The sequence below is a fragment of the Artemia sp. Qi Xiang Cuo genome, chromosome 13 (assembly GCF_049724085.1).
Source record: "Artemia sp. Qi Xiang Cuo chromosome 13, ASM4972408v1, whole genome shotgun sequence".
Taxonomy (NCBI): domain Eukaryota; kingdom Metazoa; phylum Arthropoda; class Branchiopoda; order Anostraca; family Artemiidae; genus Artemia; species Artemia sp. Qi Xiang Cuo.
In genome coordinates, this window is record NC_142806.1 from 65,811,878 (window position 1) to 65,829,870 (window position 17,993).

Genomic DNA, 17,993 nt, shown 5'->3' on the forward strand with positions numbered 1-17,993 from the left:
GATCACATATAAAGATGTTTAACAATGCCTATTCCCAGCAGATATCAGTTTATCTGGCTATGAAAAAAATTGAAAGAATTATCTTCACTTAAACCATAATGTGTAAAGACCCTACCCTCACACTTTAAATCTCAAACCATTTCCAAATGTATCTATGTTCATACTATGCAAATCAATGGTCTAAGGAATTTTATTTAAATTAAATTTAAAGTACCAAGGACACCTAGAATGAAAACTAATTCATTAAATTGGTCAAGTGCAAACTTACACAGCCATATACGTCTCAAATTAGTGTGAAAAACCGATAATTCATTTTTTAAGGAGAAAGATCGCCATTTTACATAATGTATTCCAATAGAAAAGTTCGTGGCCAATTTAAAAAATAAAGAACATGTACTGTTAAGTTACTAGGATTTTTGGCATTCCAGGATCTTTTAACCATGAAGCAGTGTAAAGGTAAACATTTATGATTCCAAAAGAAAATATCAATATATAGGCTACCCTATTGGTAGTTTTGCAGACCTAATGACTTCCACTGATAGCCTACCTTATGTTGGCTAAGGTAAGAAACCAAGTAGGCTGTGTGATTTGCTTGAATATTTTGATATAAATCTACCTCATAGTTATTATATAATAGTAGCATATACCTTTTATACTTTTTTTATATTAGAAATACAAATTACTTGGGTGAGCACTGTATAACTATTAAAGTCATTGGTTCTTTATACTCTAAGCAACAAATATTGTCATTTACTCTTATATACAAAGCACTATTAAGTCAAAACAATAGACAATATTGTGTTTCCTTTAAACATGGAGAATGATATAAGGTCTTCTGTATGACTTTTTAAACATCAAATTATTATAGAGAAACATGAAAAGGTATACAGAATACTTTTTGGTTTTCTTATTTAATATATGATCCACTAAAATGTTATACAAAAGAAATTACATTACCCCACTGATACATAGAAAAAACAATAAAGTCATACAGATGGCTTCTCATAGTTTTAATTGCAGTTAAGGCAACTTGGTGGTCACATATCAATCCTAAAACTTATTCAACCTACCTGAGAATTTATGTGGCCAGGAAAATTAGGCTCAGGATGCTTCTTCATCGGCCTTCAATAAATTGTGGGTATTTACTAGTGAAAAGGATGTCACACTTTTATACTAAAGCAATGCAAGAAAAAAAGGTACAGTTCTAATATCTCGGGAACATGCGAGAAGTGAAGTTTGGTTAATGCTAGTGAAATAAAACAAAATAGGATAAAAATATAATAGTTTAGAAACAAATTTTGGCTGTATATTTGCACATTCGGGGGGTGGGGGTAAAGCATAGCATATAATAAATACATAACCTAAACTAACCTAGCTACCTCTTTTCCTCCTAAACCCCAAAAAACTAAAGCTTAAATATAGTTCCTGGAGGGAGAAACCCCTTGTTTATAGAGCATAAGATACGAAATTACTGGGTAATGTTATCTGTTCTAGGCTTTTCTCAAGTTGCATTCTTGCATGTTGCCCATATATTAGAACAGTACCAAAAAAAAATTAATGAAAATAAACAGGAATTATATTAAGAACAAACTTAGAGAGTCATGGCTTCTCTGAATGACAAATGTTGATTAAATAAAGCAATACTATTAAATCATTATCTGTCATTGTTATTATGTAATATACATCATTGTATTATGAATCATATACAATATTTTATTGTATTGTTTGTACTTGCCATTGTACACTGTTTATTCTAATTCAGTATTAGGCCACATAATTTTGGGGTGCCAATTATGTGAGGGGGGAGCAGTTGCCTCAGTTAGACTTTGAAAAATACCTTCTTATTTCTATTTTGCTACTTTTTATTTTATCATGGCTAACTGGTTATTTTTGCCCCATTTACATTTTGAGGATTTGTATCACTGACATAATTACTAGATACAAATCATCAGCACAACTGGGTTATATTTTGTTTAGTGATGAGCCTGAATAAAAGATTCTTACTTAGTTACTTCATAATAAATAAATTATAATGGTTAATAGACTTTGAAGTTGATACCACGAGCTTATGCTTTACTTCCCCCCCTAATATGGAAATATATAGCCTAAGTCAGCTTCAATCATTAGTCAGCTACATATGACCTATTTTCTCCCTAGCCAGTTATTTAAACAAGCAAATTTTTGAGCATACGGTTACTAGGTTTCTATGGGCTGCTCTGGGCCTTCTAGCCCCATCGGGGCTCAAAATTAATAGTCCCTGTCAAGTGATTATTTAATTATAAAAGAGCATGAAAAATACTCATTATTTTGAATTGTGCTGAAATGCTAAATTATGTTGAAAACTGCAGTCTAGGCTTTGTACCAAAAAATTTTCACCATCATGGAGGGAGGGAGGGGGGGTCTTGATAAATTTAGCTATACATGGATTCACAATGGAATTCTGACAATACATATGTCTATTTTTTAGGCCAGACCATCTTAATATTAAATTAGGCTAATCAGAAAACTTTGAATATAGCTTTGAACTTAGAAACTTAATTTTTTCATAATGCCCTTTGCCTATCACCTTTAAAACAGTTGAAATGGGTGACTGATATTGATTGTTTTTTTTTTTTTTTGCACTTTTGGATTCTTGAAAAGATATCTTGTATTAAAAACAGGTTTTTAATAACAATTTAAAAAAATGCATCTTAAAGTTCTGTTTTGGCTTCTTTATAGAATATATGTCATGTAGGCTAAGGCTGAATTGCTGCTTTTTTATTGCTTTTGGCTGCTCTTTTGGATATGATTGGTTTTTTCTTTTGGGGATTCATTCCAAAGTATAAACTGCTAAATATCTAATATCAGTCAAATTATAAACTGCATCTAAAAGGAGTAAATTTATCAAATTGAAAAATACATGATGAACACTTCACATGAGAACGCTTCAACTACAATAAAACAAATAACACTTAATGGTTTATTTGGTATAATTTCAAATTTTTGGCATCCCTGCTTTCAATAAAAAAAAAATCTAGGTACTATCACTTAATTATAATAGCTCCCTATGCCCCCCTCTGGATACTATCTTGACAGGATACCGACTGTGCTTTAAATAACAAAAATATTTAACTTATTGGCACTCCTTCTTTAAAAAAAAATCGAGGTATTATGATTTAAATCTTATCGCTCACTACCCCCCCCCCCTCTCTGGCCTACCTTGCCCCTCTCTGGCCCCTCTCTACCTTGATAAAATACCATCTCTGCTTTAAATTAAAAAAAAAAAATTGGGATCCCTGCTTTCAATAAAAAAAATTTCGACGTATTATCATTTAAATGTAATACTTCCCTTCCCCCCCCCTCTGGATACCACATTGATAAGATACTGTCTCAGCTTTCATTAGAAAAGTAAGTTACTTAATAATTAACTAGGTCACTATATGGTTCAAACAAATACGCAAAATAACGTTAAAAAAGCTTAGTGTTTCTTGAAAAAAATTGATGGTATGAGTAAGGGGGTACAAAAACAACAAGAAAAATGTCGAAATTATTCATATATAACTCAAATTATTGGAAAACTGAGTCATAGATTTGCCGTGGCATTCAATAAGATCCAAAGAATCTAATTAAAAGGGAGAACACACAAAAGCCAAATTAGGCAAGTAGTCTATGATAAATTGCAAAATACCCAAGACAATGAATAAGTCCTAATGGGGGGCCTTGGGTCTATCAAAATATTTCAATGGTTTACTAGGGAATTTGATATCATTTTCTCCTGTCTCCACTTTAAATGAAAAAAATTTGGCATCCCCGCTTTCAATAAATAAATGAGGTATTATCATTTAAAAATGATAGCCCCCTATCCCCCCTCCTATAGGCAATAATTTACAATTTATTTTTGAATCATATTTTTTAGGTAACTTCCAGTTCAATCTTTAATCCCCAAACCTTTTGTCAGCTAAATTTTGTCACAATAGAAGGTTTTTTTGGGATTCAACTTGAAAATAACAATCTTGACTACAAACGATGTGAGAAATAGCGATTGAGAAACTGCATTCGAAATGATTTAAACTCATTTCATAAAGACAATCCTGTTTTTTGTCAACATATGAAGAACTGTGTATATTGCATCTGTCACGTTTTTTTTATACAAAGTAACAAAAGAGACGAAAATTAATGAACAAGAGAGTAGTGAAGAATTATGGTATTCCAAGTAATTTTTGGCAGGGAAAGTCACTGGAGATAAATCGCTAGGGGTGGCACCGTGATTGCGTGGTTTTCGGGGATTCGGGGAACCAAATTTTTTTTCGGGTGACGCATAGATTTTCGGGGAAATTCCCGAAAATTTGGGGATAGTACAAGCCCTGCTTGATTTCTAATCAGGAAAATTGAAATACTAAAAATCGAAATACTAAGCTCCGAATTTGCGGTTGACGCAATAAAGAATTGCTGCAAAATTAATGCAAAATCGACCGAACGCCGCCGCCTCTATTGATGGCGGCGTGCTAGTGGCGTTACGACACTTCGGCGGCGTTCGACCGGGCCTCTTGTCGGCGGCGTTTGGTCAATCTGCCAGCGCGGCGTTGGGGTCTAGCTGGAACAAGTATCCTGAAATGGTATCTTGCATATCATCTACCGCTTGGTCACCATCAAAAACATTTTCTAACACATCAGAATAGTCACTTCTGAACTTGAGGTCATATTTTTTCACAAAATGTATTTTCAATAATATATATAACAATCAAGAGATTTTGTAAATTTGAATTTTCACAAATGAAAAACGTTGTCGGATTCATAGGAAATAGTTTCCGCTAATATTATTCAGCTCCACAGTTTATCCTTGTTTTATTATTGACAACACTGTTTGCGAATTTATTCAAACTAAAAATGCTTATAGCAGCTAAACAAAAATTCGTAGCAAACCCGGATTTTCAGGTATGAATAGACCTAAAATAGATTAAGAGGGCTAAATATGTTTTCATTTTGGTGTCCTTGGTACTTTAATAAATTCTAAGGAAATTATTTAAATTAAATTTATTTTATTTAAATTTATAATCAGAGAAATTAGTTTCAGCAAGATAGTTCACCAACTTATTATTTGAGGTATCTACTACAGGAGGTTCTAGATTACTGGAAGAATCTTCAGCCAAGAAACAGTTTTCAGAGGTATTCAAATCAATGGTGTAAGAAATTTTATTTAAATATTATTAAAATCCTCTATCATTGTCTAATAGCAAAAAAAATAAATTTAATTAAGCAGTTTTGGCAAAGATCAGGGAGCAAAATGATAGCCTATTGGCACTTTGAACTAAACAAAACCAGAATGCAAGAAAAGATAAATGTCAGATAAGGGAAAAAATGTTAATAGCAAAATCATGGTGCTTTGTACTTTTTAACTGTTGAAGTTAATAAATTTCAAGCCAAAGACTTTATTCGGCTGGGGATGAAAATTCTAGTGTTTAGGTATTACACAAGTGTTCAAACTAGCCTAGTCCTTTATTGAAATTAATATAAAATTAAATACTTAACCATCCTTTGGTCACTTGACTTTGAAAAAAGTGAATTCCAATAAAACTTACAAGTGAGTTGTATGCAGCAAGATCTGTTTTATGAACAGAGGAAGTAGTTTCAGCAGGATAGTTCACCAACTTATTATTTGAGGTATCTACTACAGGAGGTTCTAGTTTATTGAAAGAATCTTCAGCCAAGAAGCTGTTTTTAGAGGTCGAATCAACTCTGTTTCTCTTTGCAGTAGGTTGAGTCATTTGAGTGTTTTGAAAGTGATAGTTAGGTTTCTGTATCTGGTTAACTGTCTCATCAGGATAAGCAAGACCTTTAACTTTAAGCATTTCAGCCACTTTTATTAATGAACTAGCTTGAGCTTGTGAAACAGTCACTTCACCTGTATACATAAATGTAACCAAAGCTAGCAGATCATGAAATTTCGCATCCTTTAGAATAATAATAGGATGAGGGTGTGAAATTCCTAGAAGTAGTGTTTCAAAGTAGGAACTACAAGATGAGAGAACAAGTCTGTGGCATTTAATGCTTTGACTGTCACATGATAGGGTGACATCTGTGAAATGTTCACTGTTTAATAGAGATAAAAAAGCTCCATGAAATACATCCAGGTAGTTGTTCCACTTTAAACAAAATTCTTTTTGCTCCATTTCAAAAAATGGTGACTAAATCCTTGAATAACTCAAACTCGCTGAAATAGATTGAAACATGTAAATAAGTATTCCAAATCACAGGCATTATAGGCACTAAAGTTCAAAATTAAGAACGTACTCTACAATTAGAAACTCAATACAAAGACTTTTATTTCAAAACTTTAACATACTATTTTAATTTATAAATATGCCTAGCTTGGTAATAATTCTTTCTCTCTGAATATCAAAAAATATGCTTCCATAGATTGCAACAAATCTTGAATCAGTTTCATTTAATTAAAAAAATGGTTGGCTATATTTCTATGAGCAAATAAATCCAAACATGATTCTATATATAATCACTGAAGTGAAAAAAGATAAATATACTTTGAGCATCTGTTGATAAAGAAAGGACATAAGAAAAAAAAGAATATTATTCTTCAACAGGAAATGATGAGTTTAAAACTCATAAGCATATTCTTGCAAGAGGTTAATATTCAATAGTTAAACTGTGCCATAAGAAGAACTAAATAGTTTTCTTTGGTACAAAACATTATAAATTTTCAACAGAGGATGGTATTCTGATTAAGATTTAAAATGTGCAAAATATAAGTATAACACCTCATTTTCTTTTTGTTGCCACCAAAAATCTTATTAAGCAGAGTCAGCACATATTTAGATCAGGACAATCCATTGATACAAATCTGATAGATGCATAGAATTTTGTTACAGAGCTCCTACATAGAATACCAGGAGACCTCATTCTCCTAGATTTTACCAAAGCATTTGACAAAGAGTATCATTGTCAACTAGAGGCAAAATTATTTGCAATCAGGGTAAGCCAGGAGGCTGTTGAGTGGGTGATGCCATTCCTGAAAGATAGAAGGCAGAGCATAAAGGTGCATGGAGAAAATGGTCAGGTATTTTCCTCAGTTAGTACTGAAGTGGAAAGTGGAATCCCACAGGGAGCAATCCTTGGTACAGCATTATTTAGCATCTATATCAACAATACCCCAAAATGTGTCATAAATAAAATTAACCTGTAAAATGAACTCATGCCAATGATTCAAAATCATCAGCCCTTCAAAAACAACCACAGAGCAAGCATTATTACAAGCTGACCCAGACAAACTCTCAGATTGGGGAAAACTCAGGAGGTTAGGATTCAACGTTAAGAAATGCAGGACAATTCATTTTGGTAGAAAAAATGTGAGGTATCAGTATCACATGTGTGGAATAGATGGTGTTGAGCAAATGATTGGTTCCTCCTATGTTGAAAGAGAACTGGGTATACTAGTGGATGATGAATTGAGTTTTGACCAACATGCTCAGTTAGTTGCCTTGGTATGTGTATGGATACACCATTAAATACCACACCACCCTAATTCGTTCACTCCTGGTTAACTTTAAACTTGATCCTCTGTTAGTTTGTTATATCGTTTCTTTCAAATAGATCCCAAGTTGTTAAATACAAAAATATTTTCTCTAACCCCCTCCGTATATATTATAGAATTCCTCAAGGAACCTTATTGGGACCACTTTTATTTCTAGTCATGATTAACGATATTGGTAAGGACTTCCCCCAAAGGTGGAAATACGTGGATGACTTGACGATCCTCGAAGTATGTCGCAGGAATATTAAAAATGACCCCCTTGAAATTCTTTCCCACATTTCGGATGAGGCTAAGAACCTACATATGAAAGTAAATTCCACTAAATCAAATATAATAACAATAAATTTCTTGAAATCTATTCCCGCCTTCCTTGACCCTATACCCCCTGATATTTCTGTGTCTTCCTTTAAATTACTCGGGGTTACAATTTTCTCTAATTTAAAGTGGGATATCCACGTGAAAGATATTGTCTGTACAGCTAATGCGTCCATGTCTCTCCTTAAGCTCTTGAATAAATTTAAAATCCCCCCATCCCATTCTTTAAGGATTTATGCTTCCTTTGTCCGCCTGCATCTTGAATATGCTTGTCCAGTTTGGCATCCTGGCATCTCCCGTGAATCAGATAAAATTGAATCTATTCAAAAAAGAGCCCTAAGAATAATTTTTAAAGAAACTTTTGTACCATATTCACTCCTTCTAAAAAAGGCCAAGCTGGAAACTCTTGAGCACAGGGAAGGAACGCTGTGCCTCCGTTTTGCAAAGAATGCAATAATAAACCCTCGCACGGAAAACATATTCCCCAAAAGACACTCCCCATCCAGACACCGCCTGCCACGTACTGTATCTGAACCCATCCCTATCTTGTCCCCCATCCGTTGTTTAACCTCCAGATATGAAAAAACCTTTGTCCCCTTCATTACTGATTAAATAAACCACTAGTTTTTTTGTACTGGTGATACCCATGCTGGTGTCCGTTTGGCTCTTCCGTTCCCTCCCCTTTTTATATAATCTCTTTTACTTTTTTAACATTATTTTTATCTCGATTTTTTTTTTTTTTTTTGGTTTTGTTTTAATTTGTGCCTTTTTAACTTTCTTACATTTGAAACTTTTTGTTATACTAATTAATGGCTATGCCTTTCTGATATTGTTTTTTTTTGCATTGGTTAGCCAGTATTTTAGTTGTTGTGCTATTTATGTCTTTTTTTATTATATGACCCCGAAATGCGAATTCGGCCCTTCGGGGCTTGTGATAGCCATTTTTTTAAATAAATATCTTATCTTATCTAAATAAAAGCAACTAAAAAAAGCTAAAGAGTGTCCAAAGGCAAGCAACTAAATCAAAAGAGGGTTTTAAAGCTTGGAGTACCCATCTCGCCAGGAGAAGTTACAGATTCCTGCCCTCTCCTATAGACGAATGCATGCGGATATAATCATGACATACAAAATACTGCACATTGCTGCATGCTGCAAAGCAAGAGTGTACTATTGATAGAAGCATGGGGATGTTATCATTATGTACAAAATGCTGCACATTCGGTCCTTGCAACAAAATATGCTTGAACTTGACCAGTCAACTAGAACTAGAGGAAACACCAAGAAGCTGTACTGTAAACAAGCCAACACCAGAATATGGAACAACCTCTTCTCAAATAGAGTCGTGGGGCTTTAGAACTCCTTCACCAAAGGAACAGTCTCAGCCCCTAGTGTGGAGGCCTTCAAGTGAGCTGTGGACAAAGATTGGTCATCCAATCCATGGCTTTCAGAATGGGATGCAGCCAACATGTTTGCTTAACATCTTGACTAACCAGCACCTACAGGATAATTCCTTATTTGCTGGACAATGCAATTTAAGGTAAATAATTAAGGTAAAAAGCAATTTAAGGAAAGATATTGGTAAAATACATAAAATACCATTAAAATAGGTAAAACACAAAAATTATATAAATACAAATTTTATGGGGGTTTGTTGAATTATGGTAAAATACGTAAAATACCCAATTTTACCAGTTACAACACTATAATAAATGCAATGCAAAACAAAAGAAAGATGCTCTTAGGATTGTCAGAAAAGTCAGATTTGACAATATAATTTTTCAGCATGATCCCTTGCTCTTTTCTAAGCTTGCATATATTTACCAATGATAATGCATTTACATGGTTTAAGTTAAAATCAGTCAGTTTCCTATATTTCCATTAAGGGGTAAAGGCAGTCCAAGTCACATGGATATCTCTTCAATGTTAAAGAAATTTTGTTTGTTTAAAGAAACAGATATATTAGAGAACTTAAATTATGGTTCACCTGATTTGTGAGACTAATGGATATCATTTGGTCAGGTTTACTTTTTTTTCTTAAGCTTCTTCTATTTTTTTAAATGGTTTTTTTATACAAAAACTCTTTTGGCTTTGTTCAAGAAAACGATATTAACAACTTTAATAAAATTCATACTAGCTTGTAAATATTTTTAAGCCAAACTAATTGTTCAGACAGTTTATGTTGATTTTACTCAATTAAAGACCTTGTTTATCCTTTGTATTTTTTTTTTTTTTTTGCTGCAATCAATTTGGAGTTACGAAGCCCTCAAGTTGAACAAGGGTTGTTTAATTTTTGGGTCAGTCTTTCAATTAACAGGCGCTGATACCACTTGTGCATGATACCACTAAACTTAGATAAACATGCTGTATCTGCTGTATGCTGTTGTTCAAAACCAATCGAAATATATCAAGAATTGAGCAAGTTCTATTCAAGAGATTGAAAAAAATTTTGAGCTATGGGAAAAAAGCGCAATAAAAGAGGACTTAATTTAATTAATTTGCAGGTGGGGTCGCCCCCTCCTCAACACCTCGTTCTTCACGCTAAAGTGTTTTAGTACTTATAAAAAAAATTTTATTGTCCTAATTAAATAACCCTTGTGTTTAATGAGTCATTATTAAGGAATTGGGACAAAATTCCAACTTTAGTGTAAAGAAAGTACTAAAAAAACTTTAGTGTAAAGAGCGATATATTGACTAGGGGGCAAACCCAATCATAAACGTAATAATTTCTGTTCGTTTTAAGTTTTGATGTTGCTTTCAGTTGAAAAATTTTTTTTTTAATTTAATTTCTGATCTTTTTTTAAATAATGCTGGGAAATCTGGTGCCCCCTTCATAGCAATATCCCTTCCTCCATGAACGGTAAATAAAACTGCATACATGCTTTCAAAGGTAATGTATTTCAGCATTAGTGTTTATATACTACATGCACTAAAAATGTCTTAAATGCTGAAAACGAATGCATTTGTACATATGTATGTTATTACTATGTAGTGGATATAAATTTACGTTTCTTAGCTGCCTTTGTCATTGAAATTTTCCTGTCTAGATTATGCTAAAACCATGGTAGGATTTTTTTAAATTGACAAAAATTTTCTTTTATATGCAATGTCAGTCTGGACCAAAAGATAAAAGGCAAGCCCCATGTGTATGAATTTTCTAACCCCTTCATATACAATAAGATACGCAATTTCGTAAGGAATACAATTGCTTCTATCACAAAAGAAGGAAATAAAGCCCAGGGCTAAGTCAGGGCTCTGAAAGTCATTGTGGTGCTTACAAGTACCACATATTATCACAATCTGCAAGCCATTTCTGGATAACAGATCAAGAGCAGGAGCGTAATTTGCTATGGGATAGGGGGTGGGGGGGGGGACAACTGTTCCTTGCAGGTCCAATTTTACCCCCCCCCAGACCTCACTTTGAATTTCCCCCCCGCCAGCTAAAATTGATTTTTCGCAAAAAAATCTTGTCAAAACTAAGATAAGCCTGCATAATTTAGGCATCCAAAGAAACTGGTCAGTTTTCTTTAATATATCTTTGCCTTTGTGGTAATATATGGCTCATTTTTTACTGTCATTTTCACTTGATTTGGGAAAAGTGGCTCCAGCTTTGCCCCCCTCCCTCCAGAGTTTAGCAAAATTATGCTACTGATCGAGGGACAAATAAAATTGCTTGTATGGATTCTAAGCAAGGCAGTATCTGCTGTTTTTTTTAGAGGGGGAATACAAAAAACACCTGTCAAAAATAGATTATATCCACTTTTGTAGGTTTTTTACCAGTCTGAAAAAATTTTGGGGAGGTTAAATCACCTCTGGATGCAGTCTTGCTTCTATGGAAATGTATTTTACCATTAATGTTTATATGTTCCTTGCATTTAAAAGCATCAACTGTCTAATCTGAATGAATTTATATGGTTTTCTTCAAACTTTCCCAAAAACTTGCATTTTTTTTTAGTTGTTTATATATTTAAATCTCAATTTATTCCTGCCCCGACCCTATTTCAGTCTATTTTTCAATCATATTTTATTTTTCAATAAGTAGGGCAAACCCAATGAACATTCAAGTTTTGAATTAGGTTTGTAATGAAAGTTTCTTTTAGCTGCTCAAGTATTTAACGTGTCTGCTAATTCTTTCCTCAGACAGTTCCCTCTCAGAAAAATCCTCCCCATGTATAAAATGTTTGTCAATGAAAATAACCTCATTTTGTAAAATTACCAATTTATTTAAAATAACCTCAGGCTCATTCTTTTGGTTTTCCTCCATCAAGGTACAAAGCATTTTGCAAAGGAAAATTTGCTTCAATACATTCATTTGAAAACTTCAACCAATTCTTGTTCCCTTAGTACTAGTCAAACCACAAATTCTTGATGACAACTAGTCACCTGTAAGAGCTCACTAAATGTTAGATTCCTTCTAAAATGTTACAGATTCTTGCCACTAGATTAAATAATCTCTATGCTTTTTATATTTTGGAAAAAAAAATTCAGAATCAATATCCTGGAAAAAAATTTGCTAAGTAACAGCCCATAATAGAAAGACATGGAAACACTGCCATAATAAATGTATGTCATTCCTTTTAAAACCCGTCTATTTCTGCATCCATCCATTATCAAAGTTGAATTGTATGCTTACTGCACGTGGACAACAGGCGCCCCTTAATGCAAAGAAAGAAAATCAGTATTTTTAACTGGGTGATCTCTTTCAAAACTTCTAATGGCTTGTTGGGGAAATACAAACAGGACAAAACCTTTTTAAAACATTTACCACAATAGTGCAATACTAAGTATTGACTTATAAAGGCCTGAAATACAACTTCAATAGAAATCAAACCCCCAAATGTGACAAATTTATTTACCTTGTTTTTCACTTAGACTCTGTGCTCCATTAGGCTAGTAGCCTAAAATTTATGCTTAGAACAGCAGACACCTTCAATTCAAGTAGTACTAAAAACTGAGGATAAAAAAAACTGTATGTTCCATAAATATATCAAGCAAAATATCTCACTTTGGCACATATGGCCAGTCCTTAGGATATTATAATTGAATAGGTTAAAGGTACCAATTATACAACAAGTTTTTGTAAAAAAAAAAAACAGTTTTTATAATCCAGAATTATAAATTTAATGACTTTGGGTTTGAAAAGGATCTCAGTATGTAGTAAAAAAATATAGGAATCTAACTGTTTGGTGAGAGGTTTGAAGTTTTATCTGAAAACAGTACAAAAGTCTTATTTTCCAAAATTAGAGCATTTTTACCTACAAATTTGACACAACAAAAAATTTACCTGTTTTTGACTTAAGTCAGAATCCAATTCAACATGTGTCAAAATACTTGGGGAATACTTGTTGGTGGAACCTGGTGTATTTGTCACATGTCAAAATACCTTGAGAATACCTGTGGGTGGAACCTGGTATATTTGACCCATATATTCTTGTTTCTTTGTCATTCTTCAACTTCATTTAATGTATGAAAGTATAAAACTATTCAAAAAGTAGAAGTAATAAAACTAACAAAATTGTTTCAAGTATGAAGTATTTGGTATAAAAAAACTGGTTTAACAAATTTTAATACACAATATTAAATAAAAATAGTATTTAGTATAACAAGTTCAGTAGAAAAAAATAGTTTCACTAGCATTTCAGAAGTGACAGGGTCTAGGACAATGGGAATAGATTTCAAGAAATTTAAGATGTTCAGTGTCATTTTATTTGCCTTGGTGGATTTTATTTTCAAATGTAGATTATTAGTTTCATCCAAAACATATCTTAGGAATTTTTTTGTGGGGGGGGGGGTCACTTTTTATATTTATATTACATGGTTCTAGTTGTATAACAAAAAAGCTAATGTGACTATAATTCAGATAAAATAAGATGTATCTTGATGCATTGGTGCTAATCCCAATCTTTTTTTGCAATAAATAACCCAGTAACATCAGTTCATACATTAAATACTTGAAATATTGTTGGGAGCTCCTTTCTTGCTGAAAACAGGAAACTGAATGAATTGAATGTTTTTTTTTTCTTATCTGGGTGTACCAGATAATGTGTCAACGCTTCCCGTTGTTGAAATACAAAAACAGTTTCAAGAGATGGCACTAGAAGTCATGGTTAAGTGGTGTTATTCTGTTTTGAAGGAAAATTTCAAAAAGGGTTCCAAAATTGCACTGTCAAATCATTTGTACATTTACCCTACCCAGCATTTGAATACACAAAATTAGATCTTTTTATACCTGCTTAAAAGATTATTAATAGTATCCCACTTCTATATTTTTGTTAATTTAACAGCAATTGGTAAACAATTGACAAAAAATAAATTCACCCTACACTTTCTTAGCTCAATTGTTAGGCCTATTGCTAGCAATAACAATTAAAACAAAACAATAAGAAATATATATAGTAAAATTCTACTTTAGCTACTTCTGGCTTTCTTAGAAAGGGTTAGGTTAGGAAAATGAAACTTTCAGAGGTGAGTCAACAGGTTCAACTATGTCTCGGGAAGTTATTTTGAAGTGCCTATCTCTACTCCTTCTCCCTCTAGAGGGTCCTGAAATTTGCCTACCTGACAAGTCTGTACCAATTGAAATTTTGACAAAATATTATTTTAGCTTTATTTTCAGTTATCAGTTTCTTTTTCTCTGGCTTTAGTTCTGAAAATGGCATTAGTTCTAAATTCCTGTTATTTGAGTAGAATTTTAAGTCATGTCAATATTTTTACCAAAATATAAGAAATTTATTTGCATATCTTTAAACCTTAGAAATTGGGATTCAGCAAAGGGTCAATATCTACCAAATCATATTATTGAGTTAGGACTAAAGTGAATACACCATTCAATGCCTTTTTTTATGCTGATTATAAATATAATAAGCATTTCTATTGGAAATGAATTTCAGCCCCCACCCTATAGCCTATAGGCCTATGCCAATTCAGGGTTAGGTTAGGTATAGCCTATATAGGGGGGGGGGGTCTGAAATTCATTTCTGATAGAAATGCTTATTATATTTGTAATCAGCATAAAAAAGGGTCAATATATACCAAATCATATTATTGAGTTTCAAATATAGTGAATACACCATTCGATGCCTTTTTTTATGCTTATTACGAATCTAATAAGCATTTCTATCGAAAATGAATTTCAGCCCCCCCCCCTATATCGGCTATACCTAACTTAACCTAACCCTGAATTGGCATACATAGGGGGGGGGGCTGAAATTAATTTGTGATAGAAATGCTTATTATATTCGTAATCAGCATAAGAAAAGGCATCAAATGGTGTATTCACTTTAGTCCTAACTCAATAATATGATTTGGTATATATTGACCAAAAAAGGCATCAAATGGTGTATTCACTTTATTCCTAACTCAATAATATGATTTGTTAGATATTGACCCAGCAAAGTTGTGAAGCTAAAAATAATTTTATTGTACTTCATTTAAGCAGAAGATCTATTTTGCAAAGTTTGACTTTTATGACACACAGATTTTTAAAGGTCAGGACCCTCTAGAGGGAGAAGGAGTGGAAGTAAGTTCTTCAAATACCTTCGCAGGACAAACTTTAGCCTGTAAACCCATCCCTGAAAGTATCATTTTCGTAACCTAGCCCCTTTCCAAGATATCCAAAAGTAGCTAAATTAGAATTTTACCATATATATATATTTATAGGCCTACTCCCTTCAGACAAAAACCATTAATTTATCTAAAAAATACTCTTTTGTTATAAGTATTAGTGTTGGGCGATATTCAATATCGATATTGATATATCGATATATCACAGCAAATATCGATATCAAATATCGAAAAGAAAATATCGATATTGAAAGCGATATTTGAACATATTTGACTATTTTCGGCCTTTTCTGCTACTGGTAAACGTCCTGCAGAAAAGATCCAACATAGAAAATTGTTATGGAAAATGGGCGAGAAGAAGAACAATGATGCATTTAATCCATTGACTCATACATGCTGATACACAGCATACTTACCTGTATCCATAAGTTGGTATAGCCTGTTCTCAAACTCAAAATACGTTTAGTCAGGAGGACTTCCAAATGTTGCTGAGAACCTCCAAAAGGCCTTGGCTGTATTAATGCCTTCTAAGCTGATAGGCCTTGCTCATATAAAAGAGAATTGGCTTTCTATGCTGAATCCAAATATATAGAATTCATTCAGTTTAGTGTTCCCATCAAAAGATACGAGCCTGAGAAAATTTGCGTGATTTTTGGGAAAGGGGAGAAACCCCCCAAAAAGTCAAAGAATCTTAAAGAAAAGCGTACCATCAAATTCAGCATATCATGGAACCCTACTTGTAAAGATTTTAACCTCCCGTCAGCGTAAATGTAGAATTTTGTATTTTTTGTGAGAATAAAAATCACGGATGCATGTTTATTTATTCCTCTTTCTTTCGCCAGCGTGATCGCATCAATTCAAAGGCCCAAGAATTTTGAGAAAGTGCTCGTTCGAAAGAAAATAACAGTTCTAGTTCCCTTTTAAAGTGACCCGAGATATTGGAGAGCCAATAGCCCCCCTCCCAAGCCCTTTTTCCCTGAAAACACCCGATCCCAATTTTGAGATATTCATTTTGTTCACCATAGTTGAAAGATCGAAAAAATGTTCCTCCGGAGATAGCCTGACTCCCCGCAACTTGAGGAAAGGGTTTTAAGTTATGAATTTTCCTATTGTTTACGTATCGTATTTTTTATTTGTCATTAAACAGGCCTTTTTAGGGGAGGGGAACTTTTAGGGGGGGGGATTGTCCACAGGTAGAATTTCCCATGGGCGGGGACGTTTACGGGGCTGAAATAAACAGGGGGAATTTTACACAGGAGAATTTGTCATAACACCTATACGAAATTCGTCATAATGTTTCTCTGCCAATTCAATTTTTGTTGTAGAGATGTTCCGAGGAAATTGTCATGATCCCCCCCTGGTACCCGGAGGAAGGGCTATAAGTTATGAATTTTGTCTGTTGTTTACATATAGTTTCTGTTATTTGGAAGTAAACAGACGTTTTTAGGGAGGGAAATTTTGCGCAAGGGGATTTTCCGCGGGGAGAATTTTCCATGGGCAGGGAAGTTTTCGAAGATGAACTTATAAGGAGAATATTACACGTGAGAATTTGCCAGAACTCTTATATCAAATTTATTTTACTTTCTCTTTGCTGATTCAATTTAACATCTATAGATGTTTCGGGAATATTATCCAGGGTAAATTTTGAGAGAGGCTAAAATTGCCTGGGAGATTTTTTGTGGGAGGGAGGGAGTTTCCAAGGGGGAAATTTTCCATGGGAAAGTTTTCAGTGGGAGCAATTCTTCGTGGCGGAATTTTTCGCAGGAGATATTCTCCATGTGGAAATTTTTTGCGGGAGAAATTCTTCATCAGAGGATTTTCCGTGGAAGAAACTTTCCATTCGGAGGATGGGATTTCAATGAAAAATTTCCTGTTGAAGGAGTTTTACGGCATGATTTGAAAAAGATCAAAAATTAAATGAAAGACAAGTCTTTTTTTTCAAATGGAAATAGGCGTAAGAGAAATTTCTAGGCGAAATTGTCCACAAGAAAATATCTGGGTGGAATTTTCAGCAGGGACGGATTTGTAGTGATGATTTCCTGGTATTAAAGGATAACAACCAAAAATTAAATAAAAAAAAAAATTCAACGGAAACTAGGGAGACATATTGAAAATTGAAACAAAAAGAAATCCTTCCGTATGCAAGGGGAGTTACCCCCTCCTTTAAAGAGTTCCAATTATTTAAAAACAACTCCTGAAACACAAGGGCTATTTAATTAGAATAAGAAGCTTGTTTTTAAAATACTAGAAAAAAACGTATATGAAGGGCATCCCTCTCATATACAGAATAATTTCTGTTTGTTTTAAGTTTTAATAATGAACCTTACTTTCAGTTGAAAAAACCTGTTTTCTTTTTTTTGTATTTAATCACTGAAAGGTAGAACAAATGCTCAAGGAAAAAACATTGACATGTTGCTAAGTTTGAATAGCCAAAAGTAGCCAGTAGGTCATCTTTCTTTACCCTGAGCCCGAGTAATTTCAAGTCTAGATTTCTATGATATTCACTCTTGTAATCAAAGTTTGTTTTTATTGCTTGATTTTCTATTATTCAAAGTTTAAAAAAATTGCGCAAAATACACTTTTTTTATAATTG

The 17,993-nt window shown here is 33.4% G+C and overlaps 1 protein-coding gene across 2 annotated transcripts in view; it reads right to left on the bottom strand.

Annotated features, from left to right (window-relative positions):
* The window catches only part of LOC148945559 (uncharacterized), a 49,242-nt gene extending 33,714 nt beyond the window's left edge, over positions 1-15,528 (bottom strand). The window contains exons 1-2 of one of the 2 annotated variants that reach the window (XM_089098706.1): positions 15,503-15,528; positions 5,559-6,190 (exon numbers count right to left, since the gene is read on the bottom strand). In XM_089098706.1, the coding sequence (XP_088954832.1) occupies positions 5,559-6,149 (591 nt within the window). In that variant the 5' untranslated portion in view covers positions 6,150-6,190; positions 15,503-15,528. Of the gene's footprint in view, positions 1-1,070; positions 1,123-5,558; positions 6,191-15,502 lie in introns of those variants that run through there. The other variant, XM_089098707.1, reaches the window with a different exon arrangement.
* Positions 15,529-17,993: the final 2,465 nt, after the last annotated feature.